This window comes from Nycticebus coucang, chromosome 21 (assembly GCF_027406575.1).
Source record: "Nycticebus coucang isolate mNycCou1 chromosome 21, mNycCou1.pri, whole genome shotgun sequence".
Lineage (NCBI taxonomy): Eukaryota > Metazoa > Chordata > Mammalia > Primates > Lorisidae > Nycticebus > Nycticebus coucang.
Window position 1 is genome coordinate 38,767,655 of NC_069800.1, and position 16,126 is coordinate 38,783,780.

General features: G+C 40.0%; 1 protein-coding gene across 6 annotated transcripts in view; it reads left to right on the top strand.

Moving 5' to 3' along the window:
* The window catches only part of TPX2 (TPX2 microtubule nucleation factor), a 109,618-nt gene that overhangs the window by 45,240 nt on the left and 48,252 nt on the right, over nucleotides 1–16,126 (top strand). For all 6 annotated transcript variants that reach the window (XM_053574139.1, XM_053574138.1, XM_053574140.1 and 3 more), the window contains 2 exons: nucleotides 1,271–1,393; nucleotides 5,125–5,251. In XM_053574139.1, coding sequence (XP_053430114.1) covers nucleotides 1,271–1,393; nucleotides 5,125–5,251 — 250 coding nt within the window. The remainder of the gene's footprint in view (nucleotides 1–1,270; nucleotides 1,394–5,124; nucleotides 5,252–16,126) is intronic.

Here is a 16,126-nt window from a genome sequence, read left to right on the forward strand (position 1 = left end):
TTTTTTGGTTGCAGTTTGGCCAGGGCCGGGTTTGAACCCGCCACCCTCGGTATATGGGGCCGGCGCCTTACCGACTGAGCCACAGGCGCCGCCCCCCTTCATTTTATTCTTTTTTTTTTTTTTTTTGGCCGGGGCTGGGCTTGAACCCGCCACCTCCGGCATATGGGACCGGCGCCCTACCCGTTGAGCCACAGGCGCCGCCCCTTCATTTTATTCTTAATCACGTCTTCATCCTCCTTATGTTAAAATAAATCAATATTCTATGTGGTGGGGAATAAAAGTGAATGTCTTGCAGCCACACTTATCAGTTGTAATGCATTGTCCAAATGTAATGCCATTCTCTTGGGAAAGGACTTAAGTGTTATCCAGTGGGGATCCTGAGAGAAGTCTGTTGGAAGTATTATGGGAAGAAGGATAAATAAGAGGTTTAGCTGTCCTACAGGGATCGTCCTCAGGCCCTTGCTTCACTGAAACCCTGAGGAGATGGGTGGGCTGTCTGAGGATTTCTTTTTCTAAGTTTTTCTTTAAAACAAAAAAGGAAATATTAGCATAACAGTACTATTAAACATAGTTTGGAAGAAAAAAATTGATCCTACTCGTTTTCAAAACTACCTTAGTACTGATATGTTGCTTTCCAAATTTTTTTCCTAAATAATCATATTGGTTTATACAGTTGCAATCAGAATGTATTATTGCTAGGTTTCACTACATTTCTGAAGTTCTACCTATCAGTAGGCTATTGGTAGAACAGACATTTTACTGTTTTGCAATGACTTCTAGCCACAGTAGAACCTAAAATAACATTTCTTGAGAGAACGTAGCTTTGCTCCACTCTTATATGCCCCACACTCCCCTCTCCATCCCATTGAGGAAGAAACTATAAGACTATAAGATGTCCCTTGTAAGCCCTACAGATCCTGGTAGCTACAGTTTAAGAGGAACATGATGTATTTAGAGGTAGATAAGGCTAATTTGTGCTTGTATGGCCGTAAATGTGAACCTAAGCAAAGATAAGGAGTTATTCTCAATGCAGAATCTGTACTTTTCCTTTTCTGTAATACATTGTTTAATGTTGCCAGTGTTTTAGTGATTATTTTTACAGTCTTATCTGTGGAGTATATTGTGTATTCATTTCTTTTTCATTGTTAGAACTCACTTGTACTTCCAGATGAGTTGGAAGTACACTAGTAGAAGGCTTTAGCCTCTTGGTATTGATTTGTATAGATTCTTTGCCGATTGTTTGGCCAATGATGATCTTACCTTTTCACAGAGGAGAAGGCCAATTTGGAGAATAAGCTTTTTGGGAAGAATGGGACAGGAGGACCTTTTCAGAGCAAAACTCCTTTGAGAAAGTTTAATCTTCAGCAAGCTATTATTACACCTTTGAGACCAGGTAAGAAAACATCTTAGAAGAAAAGCTCCTTGGCAGAATGATGGAACAGTATATTAGAAGCCTGATGACCTAGAAAAATTACATAAATGCTCTATCCTTTGGTTTATTATTGGTGAAATAGGCTAGTTCATTTTTATGATAAATGTTAAACTAACCATCTTTTTTTTTTTTTTTTGAGACAGTGTCTCACTATGTTGCTCTTTTTTTTTTTTTTTTTTTTTTTTGAGACAGAGTCTCACTATGTCTCACTATGTCGCCCTTGGTAGAGTGCTGTGGTGTCACAGCTCATAGCAACCTCAAACTCTTGGGCTTAAGTGGTTCTCTTGCCTCAGCTTCCCCAGTAGCTGGGGCTATAGGCGCCCGCCACAGTGCCCGCTGTTTTTTGGTTGCAGTTGGTATTGTTATTTAGCAGGGCTGGGACAGGCTCGAACCTGCCAGCCTCGGTATATGTGGCTGGCGCCCTACTCACTGAGCTACGGGCACTGAGCCAAAACTAGCCATCTTTTTGAATTTAAGCTAATATAGAATGTTATTGCCAGATACAAAATTGTTTTCTTTTTATTACAAGATTTAACATAGCCTAACTTATGTCTGGCTGGAAAACAAAATAGCAGAAGAATAGCTATTGTACAAAAATTCTTTGAGTCATGTATTTGATTTTAAAAGATAATTCACATTTAAACTAGTGGTTACTAAACCTGCAGAATATTGTCTATTTCATCAGAACATGAGAAGCATTTTTTTAAATCACATTGGAAATGATTCTTTAAAAAACAAAATAGCTGTAGACCAGGCATGGTGCCAGCACTTGGGAGGCTGAGGTGGATACATTGTCTGAGCTCATAGGTTTGAGACCAGCATAGACCCTGCACTCTAAAAATAGCTGGGCATTGTGGCAGACTTCTATAGTTCTAGTTACTTGGGAGGCTGAGGCAAGACAATCCCTTAAGCCCAGGAGTTTGAGGTTGCTGTGAGCTATGATGCCATGGCACTCTACCTGGGGTGACAAAGTGAGACTCTACCTCAAAGAAAAAAGAACAAAAACATAGGTCTATTTAGATATAACTCACATATCATATAATTTCCTTATTTAAAATACACATTTCAGTGTTTTTTAGTATATTCACAGAGTTGTACAACCATCACCCTAATCAGTTTAGAACATTGGATAATTATTCCGTGGGTAAATCTGAAATTGACCTCAATCACACCGTATCACAGAAATAGCTATATATATTCTTATTTTGTCTACAAAGTCTGAGCTGCTGGGCTGACTTTCAAATAATTAATTCATGAGTATAGGTGGTATCTAAAGAATTCAGGATCTGGACAAGGACCCTAAATTTTGGCATTCATCTTTCTTGCAAGGGGTTAGAATTATGTGGCATGGTTCATCTGACATACTTGGAATACCCGAGTGCTATATTTTTATTTTTTTAATTTTTAATTTTCTTTTTGCAGTTTTTGGCCGGGGCTGGGTTTGAACCTGCCACCTTTGGCATATGGGGCCGGCACCCTACTCCTTTGAGCCATAGGTGCTGCCCCCAGCTGAGTGCTATATTTTTAGGTGAATATCATTAATTCATTCAGTGTGACAGATTTTCTGTTCCTGTGATGGTCTTGTGTGCTTCTTGAATTGAAAGTGGTTGCCATAGTTTGTCTGTACCACTTTCAGTTTAAAACTGTTTTGTATCCAGTTATTTCTGTCATTAAATAAGAGTAGAAAACCCCTAGAGTAAGAGAACTCTGCTGAGCCCAGAGACCATGCACATTACTACTACATACATGTCCCGTAGGCCCCTCAGCATCTTTGTGTTCTTTCTCATTATACATTCTCATTTCTTCAAATAAACGTTTTTCCCGGGTGGCGCCTGTGGTTCAAAGGAGTAGGGCGCCGGCCCCATACGCTGGAGGTGGTGGGTTCAAACCCAGCCCCGGCCAAAAAAATTGCAAAAACAAAACATTTTTCCCTCTGAGAAGTACCTACTTCAGGTAAGTAGTTCTAATTAAATGTCCAGCTGATTTCCCTTATTTGTGTTTTCAGTGTACTTTTTGTGTCTCCAATTTCAATTTCTCTTTTACGTCCTAGTACACAGAAATGTAATTTTTTTTGCTTTTAATCTTTTAAATTGACATAATATACATATGTATAGGGTATAGAAATATTTTGATACATGTATACCATATATAATAATCAAATCAGGGTAATTAGTATATCCATTACTTCAGACATGTATCATTTCTTTGCATTGGGAACATGTAAAATCTGCTTTTCTAGCTATTTGAAAATGTACAATAAATTGTTAATTATGATCACCTTAAGTGCTTATAGCATATTAGAACTTATTCCTCTTATCTGGCTATACTTTTGTATCCATTAACCAACCTTTGACTATCTTTCTGTCCTTCCTACCCTTCCCTGTCTCTAGTAAATGCTACTCTACTCTCTACTTCTATGAAATCAACTTTTTTTTTTTTTTTTTGAGATAGTCTCAAGCTGTTGCCCTGGGTAGAGTGCCATAGCGTCACAGCTCACAGCAACCTCAAACTCCTGGGCTTAAGCGATTCTCTTGCCTCAGCCTCCCAAGTAGCTGGGACTACAGGCGCCCGCCACATCGCCTGGCTTTTGTTGTTGTTGTTGTTGTTGTCATTGTTGTTTAGCTGGCCCGCTAAACAACAACCCGTCAGCCTCCGTATATGTGGCTGGCACCTCAACCACTGTGCTATGGGCGCTGAGCCTACGAGATCAACTTTTTAAGCTTCCACATATAAATGAGAACATATGATATTTATCTTTCTATTCCTTGCTTATTTCACTTAACATAAGGTATAATGTTCCCCAAGCTCATCCATGTTTTCACAAGTGGCAGAATTTTGTTCTTTTTTATGACTAAATATTATTCTATCATGTATGCGTACCTACCACATTTTCTTTTTTGTTCATTTGTTGATGGACACTTAGCTTTATTCCATATCTTTGCTATTGTACATAGTGCTATAATAAAGGTGGGAATGCAGATATGTCTTTGACATACAGATTTCCTTCCTTTGGATACATACCCTGGAGTGAGATTGTGTATTATGTAGTTGTTTTTAGTTTTTTTGATGAACCTCCATACTGTTTTCAATGATATCTGCACTAATTTATATTCCTAACAATAGTATACAAGAGTTCTCCTTTCTCCTCATCCTCACCATCATTTATTATTTTTTGTCTTTGATAATAGTCATTCTAACTGACATGAGAGGATATCTCACTGTGGTTTTGATTTGTCTTTCCTGATGATTACTGATGTTGAACATTTTATTCATTTTTTTGTAAAATGGGGTCTCACTCTTATTCAGGCTGGCCTTGAACTCCTGGCCTCAAGTGATCGATCCTCCCACCTTGGCCTTCCAAAGTGCTAGGATTACAGGGGTGAGCCACTTCACCCTGTCTAAGATGTGTGTTTTTTCAAGATGGTACCTTAGGATGGCAAATAGTCAGGTCCTTGGATACTTCATGTCTGTTTCAACCAAAGTAATTTTTATAAAGTTATCTTATGCATAAGATGTCACTGGAACTAAGGGTTCCATTGCTTAGGAAGGATATTTATATATATATATATACACATAATTTTAAATCTAAAATGACTTGTGTATTAAGTCATACGTATGTATATTTATGTCTCTCTCATCTCTAATTATGTTCCTTGGGATTTGACTGCTAATTATTTTTTGGTCTCCTGCAGTTAAGAACACTTATTACAAAGAGGCAGAAAAAGAAAATTTTGTGGGACAATCGATTTCATCAAATGCTTGTTCTTCCTTGGAAGTTGAGGAACCTGTATTAAGAAAAAGTTCAGTCCAGCCACAGAGGTAAGACTGTTTTGAGGCTCAAAAGTGGTGGTTATAATAATAAGGTTCAAAAAATAGTTATTGGACAGAGCATGTACTATATATCTATACTACGTTGGATTCTTTTTTATTTTTGCAGTTTTTGGCCAGGTCTGGGTTTGAACCCGCCACCTCCAGTACATGGAGCCAGCACTCTACTCCTTTCAGCCACAGGCACTGCCCTACTTTAGATTCTTTATGTGACCTTTTTAAATTCTCATAATATTTATGAGTTGTAGGTAGCAGAGTTAGCTTAGAGTTTATAGAGAAGGACTCAGAGATACTAAGTTGCTTGCCTAAGGCAAGTTTATTTCACAGCCAGGATGCAAACCCTGTTTAGTCTGGTTCTAAAGGCCTTGTAATTAATTGTTACATCTTCCTGATATTAAATGTCTCCCTTTGTTCTTTGGTATTACTTAAGCTTTTATATGGTTATGTTTGCATAATATCTTGCCATTTATTTTCAATCTGCTTTTGCCATTGATTTAAAAGTGTACCTTTTGGGTGGTGCCTGTGGCTCAGTGGGTAGGGTGCCAGCCCCATATACTGAGGGTGGCGGATTCAAACCCGGCCCCAGGCAAACTGCAACAAAAATAGTAGGGTGTTGTGGCAGGCACCTGTGGTCCTGAGGCACACAGGGAGGCTGAGGCAGGAGAATCGCCTAAGCCCAGGAGTTGGAGGTTGCTGTGAGTTGTGTGACGCCACGGCACTCTACTGAGGGCGATAAAGTGAGACTGTCTATACAAAAAAAAGTGTACCTTTTATAGGGAGCACTTAACCTGAGTCTTGCTTTTTTATCCAGTCTGACAATCTTTGCTTTTTACTTGGAATGTTTGCAGTTTATATTTACTGTAGTTACTGATTTGGTTAGATTGGATCTGCCGTTATGTTTTGTATTCCTCCCATTTTTTTGTTGTTATTATTTTTCCTGTTTTTCTTTTCCTATATTTTGTATCATTCAAATATTTTTGGAAAACATAAAACAGAGCTACCTTTTTTTTAGACAGAGTCTCACTCTGTGGCCCAGATTAGAGTGTCATGGTGTCATAGCTTACAGCAACCTCAAACTCCTGGGTTCAGGTGATTCTCTTACCTCAGCCTCCTGGGTAACTGGGTCTATAGGCACCTACCACCACGTCTGGCTAATATTTTCTGTTTTTAGTAGAAATAAGGTCTTGCTGTGTTGCTCAGGCTGGTCTTGAATGCCTGAGCTCAAGAGATCCTCCTACTTTGGACTCCCAGAATGGTAGGATTATAGGCCTGAGCCTTGACTGCTGCCCTCCAGCCTGAAAAACTTTCGTTAGTATTTTTTGTAGTGTAGGTCTGTTGGTGATATATTCTTTCAGTTTCTGTTTATGAAAATGTCCTTATTTTACCTTTATTTTTTACTGTGGCAAAATTCACATAACAGAACATAAAATTAACCATATTAAAGTGAGCAATTCAGAGGCATTTAGTGCATCTGCTGTACTTTGTGCAACCACTGTATCTATCTAATTACAAAACATTTCATCACCCCCAAAAGAAAACCTCACAGGTCAGGCAGCACATATGGCTCAGTGGGTAAGGTGCCGGCCCCATATACCAAGGGTGGCAGGTTCAAACCCAGCCCCGGCCAAACTCCAACAAAAAAATAGCCGGGTGTTGTGGCGGGCGCTTGTAGTCCCAGCTACTTGGGAGGCTGAGGCAAGAGAATCACCTAAGCCCAGGAATTGGAGGTCGCTATGAGCTGTGACGCCATGGCACTCTACCGAGGGTGATAAAGTGAGACTCTGTCTCTTAAAAAAAAAAAGAAAGAAAAAAAAACCTCACAGGCATTAAGCAATCACTTACCATTTCCTCCTCTTGCTGAGCCCCTGGAGACCATCAGTTTTTTCAGTCTCTATGGATTACCTGTTGTAGATATTTCATGTAAATAGAGATGATGTAATATGTGACCTTTTATGTCTGGCTTCTTTCACTTAGCATAATGTGTTTTTGAGGTTCATTCACATTGTAGCATGTCTCAGTACTTCTTTTTGTGGCTGAATAATAACCCATTGTATGTATATAACATTTTGTTCATTCACCTTCAGTTTTATTGCTTGATAGTTATTTTTTCTGGCATTTTGACGTCATTGCAATATATTATGGCTTTCATTGTTTCTGGTGAGAAGTCAGATGTTGATCTGATCTTTGTTCTGTATATGTGATGTACTATTTTTTTTCTCATTGCTTTCAAGACTTTTTTCTATTTTTTTTGGAGACAGTCTTCTTATTTTGTCACCCTCAGTAGAGTTCTCTGGCATCATAGCTCACAGCAACCTCAGACTGTTGGGCTCAAGCAATTCTCTTGCCTCAGCCTCCCAAGTAGCTGGGACTACAGGCAGCAGCCACAAATGCCTGGCTATTTTTTTTTTTGTAGTTGTCATTATTGTTTGGCAGGTCCGGGCTGTGTTCAAACTAGCCAGTCCTTGTGCATGTGGCCAGCACCCTAGCCACTGAGCTACGGGCCCCGAGCCAGCAACCTCAAACTCTTAAGCTCAAGTGATCCTCTTACCTCAGCCTCCCAAGTAGCTGGGACTATAGGTGCTCTCCATAACACCCAGCTATCTTATAGGACTTTTAAGTCTTTGCTCATTTTCTTCAAGTTTTTTTTTTCCTTTCCTTTTGTTTCATGTTTTTATACTTCTCTTTTTTGAAAATAAATCTATAGAATTATCTTAAAATCCACTGATTCTTTCTCTTGCCATTTCTAATCTGCTGTTGAGCCCATCTAGTGAATTTTTTATATCCATTATTTTAATTTTCAGCTCCTATTTGGTTCTTTCTTTCATTTTTGTTTTTGTTTTTGAGACAGAGTCTCAAACTGTCGCCTGGGTAGAGTACCAGGGCATCACAGCTCATAGCAACCTCCAACTCTTGGGCTTAAGCGATCCTCTTGCCTCAGCCTCCCAAGTAGCTGGGAATACAGGTACCCACCACAAGGCCTGACTACTTCTTTTTTTTCTTTTTTGAGTTGCAGTTGTCATTGTTGCTTAGCAGACCTGGGTCGGGTTTGAACCCACCACCCTGGGTGTATGTGGCTATCACCCTTGCTGACTGAGCTGCGGGTGCCACCAATTTGGTTCTTTTTTTTATGGTTTCCATTTCTCTGTTGAGAATCCCTAGTGGGTTACTTATTGAGACAGTATTTTCTTTTCTTTTTCTTTATTTTTTTTGAGACAGAGTCTCACTATGGTGCCCTCGGTAGAGTGCCGTAGCGTCACAGCTCACAGCAATCCCAAACTCTTGGGCTTAAGTGATTCTCTTGCCTTAGCCTCCCAAGTAGCTGGGACTACAAGCGTCTGCCACCAATGCCTGGCTATTTTTTGGTTGTAATTGTCATTGTTGTTTGGCAGGCCTGGGCCAGATTGGAACCTGTGAGCTCCAGTGTATGTGGCTGGTGCCCTAGCTACTGAGCTACAGGTGCCGAGCCATAGACAATACTATTTTCTTTTAATGCTTTGGACATATTAGTAGTGAGATCACTGAAATCTTTGGCATAACTGAAAGTCACTTAAAGTCAGTTTCCATTGACATATCTTAGTTCCTTGTTTTTCTGCATGTCTTTAAAGTTTTGTTTGAAAACTGGACTTGAATATTACATTATAGCTGGATTCAGTTATATTCTGCTGATGAAGATGATTGTTTTGCCTAGCAGGTATTTAACTTGCTTAGATCAAATAGAAATTTCTCATCCCTCAGTTGTCCAGCAGCTGATTTCTGCTCAGTTTCTTTTCTTTATTTTAGCTTCTAGCTGCTGCTTTTTTTACTTGGTTCCCTCAATCTCTCCTGTATCTTTGTAGGCTAACAGTTAAAAAACTGTAAGTAGAGTTTTTACTCAGAGTTTTGTTTATTTAATTTTTCTTTTCTTTTTTGAGATAGGATCTTGCTCTGTCACCTGAGCTGGAGTGTGGTGGTATCATCATAGCTTACTACAACCTAAAACTCTTGTACTCAAGCAATCCTCTTCTCTGGCCTCAGCCTCCTCAGTAGCTGGGACTATAGGCACATACCACCACGTCTGGCTTATTTTTTTGTTTTTTGTAGAGACAAGGTCTTGTTGTGTTGTCCAGTCTGGTCTTAAACTCCTGTCCTCAAATGATTCTCCCACTCTGGCTTCCCAAAGTTCTGGGATTATAGGTGTGAGCCATTGCACTGGGCCTATACTCTTCATGGTTTTCTTCTAGAGTTTTGTGTCAAAATTTTTAGTTTTTCTGCTGGTCCTGAGGTTCATCTTTTATAGATACCTCAAACTAATAAGACTTCAGTTTTGTATCATCCTGTTATATCTGTTATATACACATGGAGAAATGCCTTTTTTTTTTTTTTTTTTTTTTTTGAGACAGAGCCTCAAGCTGTCGTGGGTAGAGTGCTGTGGCATCACAGCTCACAGCAACCTCCAACTCCTGGGCTCAAGCGATTCTCCTTCTTCCACCTCCCAACTAGCTGGGATTACAGGCACCCACCACAACACCCAGCTACTTTTTGGTTGCAACTGTCATTGTTGTTTGGCGAGTCTGGGCTGGATTCGAAACCGCCAGCTCAGGTGTATATGGCTTGCACTTTAGTCACTTGAGCCACAGGTGCTGAGCCTGTAGAAATGCTCTTAATCAGCAAACTCACCAGTGTTACCAAGCACAGTTATGTCTTTTATGTATGGGCACAGTTCCTCGCCTGCTTTTTTGCTAGGTCCCTTCAGTTTCCCCTAAACATGCGTAGTCTAGCAGTCATATAGGGATTTTTTTTTTTTTCTTTTTTAAAGACACAGTCTCATTATGTTGCCTTCCGTAGAGTGCTCTGGTGTCACAGCTCACAGCAACCTCAAACTCTTGGGCTTATGTGATTCTCTTGCCTCAGCCTCCCAAGTAGCTGGGACTATAGGCGCCCACCACAATGCCCTGCTATTTTTTGTTGCAGTTGTCATTGTTGTTTAGCTGGCCCAGGCTGGGTTTGAACCTGCCAATTTCAGTGTATGTGGCTGGTGTCATAACCGCTGTGTATGGGAGCCAAGCAGGGATTTCGAGGTACTGGTTAGCAGAGCTTTTGCTCAGATTTTGGGTAGCACCTTTTCGCTTGTTCTCTCACTTCCAGGATTTTCCCTCTAAATTTTCTGACTGCTTTATTTGCCTTGATTTCTGTCTTTGGTCATCTCTTTTCAGTGAGACTACAGTTTTATACTGCCAGACCTTCCATGTTTAAGAAGAAAAGCTATTACTAACCCATAATTCTTAACCTTTGCAGTTGCTGTTTTTCATGGATAAATGCTCTGATGTTTTCTGCCTGCTTTTGTTCACAGTGCCTTTAAATAGTTATATTTTTGTATTTTGTAATAATCTGCAGGAAGATTTGTCTGATAAATTCACTCTGTATTACTCTTTTTTTTATGAGTACTTTCTTGTAGAGATTAGTATGTAAATATTTACAGATAAAAGGGGACATTTGAGATTTGCTTCAAAATCTAGGGTAGTAGGTAGAGTCAAAATTGATCCAATATTGGTTATGAGTTAAATTTTTGAAGCTGAATGATAGTATGTAGCAATTCATTATGTTTTCTTCATTTTTGAAGAATTCTTCATAATAAAGATTTAAAATTGAATATATACCATTGTTTTATGGTTTTTGGGACTTTCGTACAAAGAGTATTCAGAAAAATTAAACAAGAACTAAATAAATGGTGGGATATACCATGTTTTGTGGATTGAGAGACTCAGTATTGTAAATGAAGTCTGATTTCCCTAACTGATCTGTAGATTCATTGCAATCCCAGTAATAATCCTAATACTTTTCATTTTTGGATATTGAAAAGTTTAAGCCAAAAGTTTTACAGAAATACAAAGATCCAAGAATAGACAGGATACTTTTGAAGTATGTGGTAGATAGCAAGGCATATTATGAATCTGCAGTCATCAAAGTTTTGTAGTATTACCCAAGGATAGCAATGAGACCAGTGAAATCAAATAGAAACTCATTCTTACATATGTGGACACGATATTTGTCAAAGGTAGTACTGCAGACCTATAGGGAAAGGTTTTTGTTTTTTTTTTTTCCCCTTCAGTGAAAAATACTTGGGCAATGGATATCCAAATAGGAAAAAAAGAAACTTGACACATATCTCTCTTCATGTATAATAGTCAATTCTGGATGAACTGCAGATCTTAATGCGGAAACTAAAGAAGTAAAGTTCATATATAATAAATAAATACAGGAGACTATTTTCATGACCTTGGAGTAGGGAAAGTTTTGTTTTCTTTTTTTTTTGAGACAGAATCTCACTTTGTCGCTCTCACAGCAACTTCAAACTCTTGGATTCAAGGGATCCTCTTGTCTCAGCCTCCCAAGTAGCTGGGACTACAGGCACTCACCATAACACTTGGCTATTTTATTTTTAATACAAGTAGGAAGTGTGTTTATTGGGCAGTGTTGTCTAGATGAGGACCAGTGAGAGCGAAAGAATGAAGCAGGATAGACAGAAGAAGAAGTTGAACTCTATCGAAGTCCTGACAGATATCTCAGTTGATCCCTTGAGGAACCTCTGAAGTTGGGAAAGCCCCTCAAAGATGTGTCTGAATTGAGGCAATGGCCAGTCTTTGGATATCTGCTGCCCCACAAACATGAACCTTGAATGAGATGACTCTCTTTAGCCAGGGGCAATTTCCAGAGAAGAACTCAGCAGAGAGCAGCCAACTACCAATAGTCTCAGTAGCAGAGGGAGGGGTGCTTCAGTCTCAAAAGGGTTGGGGGATTTGTGAGAATCTGGGAAGCACATCATAGCATCGACTAAATATGATCAAAAAGAACAATACATAATTCATAATTTACAGCAAAATTCTGCCTCAATCCCAGATACAACTGAATTTAAAATTATGAAAAGGTAAAATTCTAGCAAGAAAACAAAGAAACCACCTGAAATAACCAGCTACTGGAATTATGGAAACTTTGAAAGTAAGAGAGAAGAAACAAACCCCCCAAAAGGCCTCTAAATAGTGAGGAGAATTATTTCCGGGAATACTCATTTATTTTTTTTCAAAGTCTCAACAAATAGACAACTAATATTTATAAATAAAAATAGAAGATAACAGGCAGAGCCTGTGGCTCAAATGAGTAGAGTGCTGGCCCCATATACCGGAGGTGGTGGGTTCAAACCCAGCCCTGGTCAAAAACAAAACAAAAAAAAAGATAATTTCAAAAACACATCATGCCAAATCTTATAGACAATAGAAAAAGAAGAAATACTTCAAATTCATTCTACTTCATCTGGATATACCTGATATTAAAATTTATATTTCACTTATAAATGAGGATGCAATATCCTAAACAACATATTAACAAGTTGAATTAAAAATTATTCAAATAGGCTTGGCGCCTGTGGCTCAAGCAGCTAAGGTGCCAGCCAAATACACCTGAGCTGGCGGGTTCCAGCCTGGGCCCGCCGAACAACAATGATGGCTGCAATCAAAAAAAGAAAAAAATAGCTGGGTGCTGTGGGGGCGCCTGTAGTCCCAGCTACTTGGGAGGCAGAGGCAGGAGAATTGCTTGAGCCCAGGAGTTGGCGGTTGCTGTGAGCTGTGATGTCATAGCACTCTACCCAGGGCAACAGCTTGAGGCTCTGTCTCAAAAAAAAAAAAAAAAAAAAATTATTCAAATAATGTACTTATGTGAGAATTAGTCACTATTTTCTTTTCCTTTCCCCCACCCCCTTCCTGCCCCTCTCTCTCTCTCTCTCTCTCTCACTCTCTCTCTCTCTCTGCTGTCCTCTTCCCCCACCGTGTCATTAACTGTCATTGTCCTCATATCAAAGTTGAATACATAGTGGAAACCATATGTGGAAACCATAGCTATCGCTCTGGGTAGAGTGCTGTGTCATCATAGCTCACAGCAACCTCCAACTCCTGGGCTCAAGCAGGTCTCCTGCCTCCGCCTCCCAAGTAGCTGTGACTACAGGCGCCTGCCACAACACCCAGCTATTTTTTGGTTGCAGCTGTCATTGTTGTTTGGCGGCCTGGGCTGGATTCGAACCTGCCAGCTCAGGTGTATGTGGCTGGCACCTTAGCTGCTTGAGCCACAGGCGCCGAGCCCATCTGTCTTCTTTAGAGAAGATTCTGTTCATCTCTCTTCCTCATTGAGGTATGAGATTATTGGCTTTTTTCATGTGGATTAATTTCTCTATAGATCCTAGTTATTAAGCTTTTCTCTGATTCAAAATATGCAACTATCCTTTCCCATTGGGTAGGTTGTCTATTTGCTTTGGTTGTTGTCTCCTTAGCTGTACAGAAGCTTTTCAGTTTAATTAAGTCCCATTTGTTTATTTTTGTTGTTGCAGTTGCCACGGCAGTCTTCTTCATAAAGTCTTTCCCCAGGCCAATATCTTCCAGTATTTTTCCTATGCTTTCTTTGAGGATTTTTATCATTTCCTGCCTTAAATTTAAGTTCTTTATCCATCTTGAATCCATTTTTGTGAGTGGAAAAAGGTGTGGGTCCAGTTTCAGTCTTTTACATGTGGATATCCAGGTCTTCCAGCACCATTTTTTTATTGAATAGGAAGTCTTTTCCCCAGTGTACGTTCTTGTTTGGTTTACTGAAGTTGAGGTGGTTGTAAGTTGTTGTTTTCATTTCCTGGTTTTCTATTCGATTCCAAATGTGTATGTCTCTATTTTTTGTGCCAGTACCATGCTGTCTTAACCACGATGGCCTTGTAGTACAGCCTAAAATCTGGTATGGTGATGCCCCCTGGCTTTGTTTTTATTACTGAGAACTGCCTTAGCTATATGGGATTTTTCTTGGTTCCATACAAAACGCAGAATCATTTTTTCCAAGTCTTGAAAATAGGATGTTGGTATTTTAATAGGAATGGCACTGAATAGGTAGATTGTTCTGGAAAGTATAGACATTTTAACAATGTTGATTCTTCCCAGCCATGAGCGTGGTATGTTCTTCCATTTGTTAAAGTCCTCTGCTATTTCCTTTCTTAGGGTTTCGTAATTTTCTTTATAGAGGTCCTTCATCTCTTTTGTTAAGTATATTCTAGATATTTCATTTTCTTTGGGGCTATTGTGAAGGGAGTTGTGTCCTTAATTAGCCTCTCATCTTGGCTGTTAATGGTGTATACAAAGGCAACTGACTTGTGGACATTGATTTTTATATCCTGAGACATTACTGTTTTTTTTTTGCAGTTTTGGCCGGGGCTGGGTTTGAACCCACCACCTCTGACATATGGGGCCAGTGCTCTACTCCTTTGAGCCACAGGAGCCGCTCCATTACTGTATTTTTTGATGATTTTCAGGAGTTTTGTGGAGTTTTCCCTAAGTATAAGATCGTATTATCAGCAAAGAGGGAGAGTTTGACCTCTTCTGCTCCCATTTGGATTCCCTTTATTTCCTTGTCTTGCCTAATTGTATTGGCTAGAACTTCGAGCACTATGTTGAATAGTAATGGCAACAGAGGACAACATGTCTGGTTCCAGTTCTAAATGGAAAAGCTTTCAGTTTAACTCCATTCGGTAAAATATTAGCTGTCAGTTTGTCATAGATAGTTTCAATCAGTTTAAGAAATGTGCCACCGGGCAGTGCCTGTGGCTCAGTGAGCAGGGTGCCGGCCCCACATACCGAGGGTGGCGGGTTCAAACCCAGCCCCGGCCAAACTGTAACAAAAAAATAGCCGGCGTTGTGGCAGGCGCCTGTAGTCCCAGCTACTCGGGAGGCTGAGGCAGAAGAATCACCTAAGCCCAGGAGTTGGAGGTTGCTGTGAGCTGTGTGACGCCACAGCACTCTACCGAGGGCAATAAAGTGAAACTCTGTCTCTACAAAAAAAAAAAAGAAATGTGCCACCTATGCCTAAACTCTTCAGTGTTCTAATTAGAAAAGAATGCTGGATTTTATCAAATGCTTTTTCTGCATTTATTGAGAGGATCATATGGGCTTTGTTTTTGCTTCTGTTGATATGGTGAATGATGGTTATGGATGTACGTGTATTAAACCAGCCTTGTATCCCTGGGATGAAACCTACTTGATCGTGATGTATGACTTTTTTGATGATAAGCTGTAATCTATTGGCTAGGATTTTGTTGAGAATTTTTGCATCTATGTTCATGAATGAAATTGGTCTGAAGTTCTCCTTTTTAGTTGGGTCTTTTCCTGGTTTGGGTATCAGGGTGATGTTTGCTTCATAAAACATGTGGGGTAAGATTCCTTCCTCCTCAGTTTTTTGGAATAATTTCTGCAGTATAGGAATAAGCTCTTTTTTGAAGTTGTGATAGAATTCTGGTGTGAAGCCATTCAGACCAGGGTGTTTTTTTTGTTGGGAATTTTTTTTTTTTTTTTTTTTTGAGAGTGTCACTTTATCACCCTTGTTAGAGTGTCATGGCATCACAGCTTACAGCAACCTTCAACTCCTGGGTTTAAGCCATTCTCTTGCCCCAGCCTCCCGAGCAGCTGGGAGCTCAGGTGCCTGACACAACGCCCGGCTATTTTTTTTTTTTTGTAGAGACAGAGTCTCACTTTATGGCCCTCAGTAGACTGCCATGGCATCACACAGCTCACAGCAACCTCCAACTCTTGGGCTTAAGCGATTCTCTTGCCTCAGCCTCCCGAGTAGCTGGGACTACAGGCGCTCGCCACAACGCCCAGCTATTTTTTTGGTTGCAGTTCAGCCATGGCTGGGTTTGAACCCGCCGCCCTCGGTATATGGGGCCAGCGCCCTACCTACTGAGCCACAGGTGCCGCCCACCAGCTATTTTTTTTTTTGTTGCAGTTTGGCCAGGGCTGGGTTTGAACCCACCACCCTCAGTATAGGGGGCCTCTCCCTCACTGAGCCACAGGCACCACCCTGTTGGGAAAT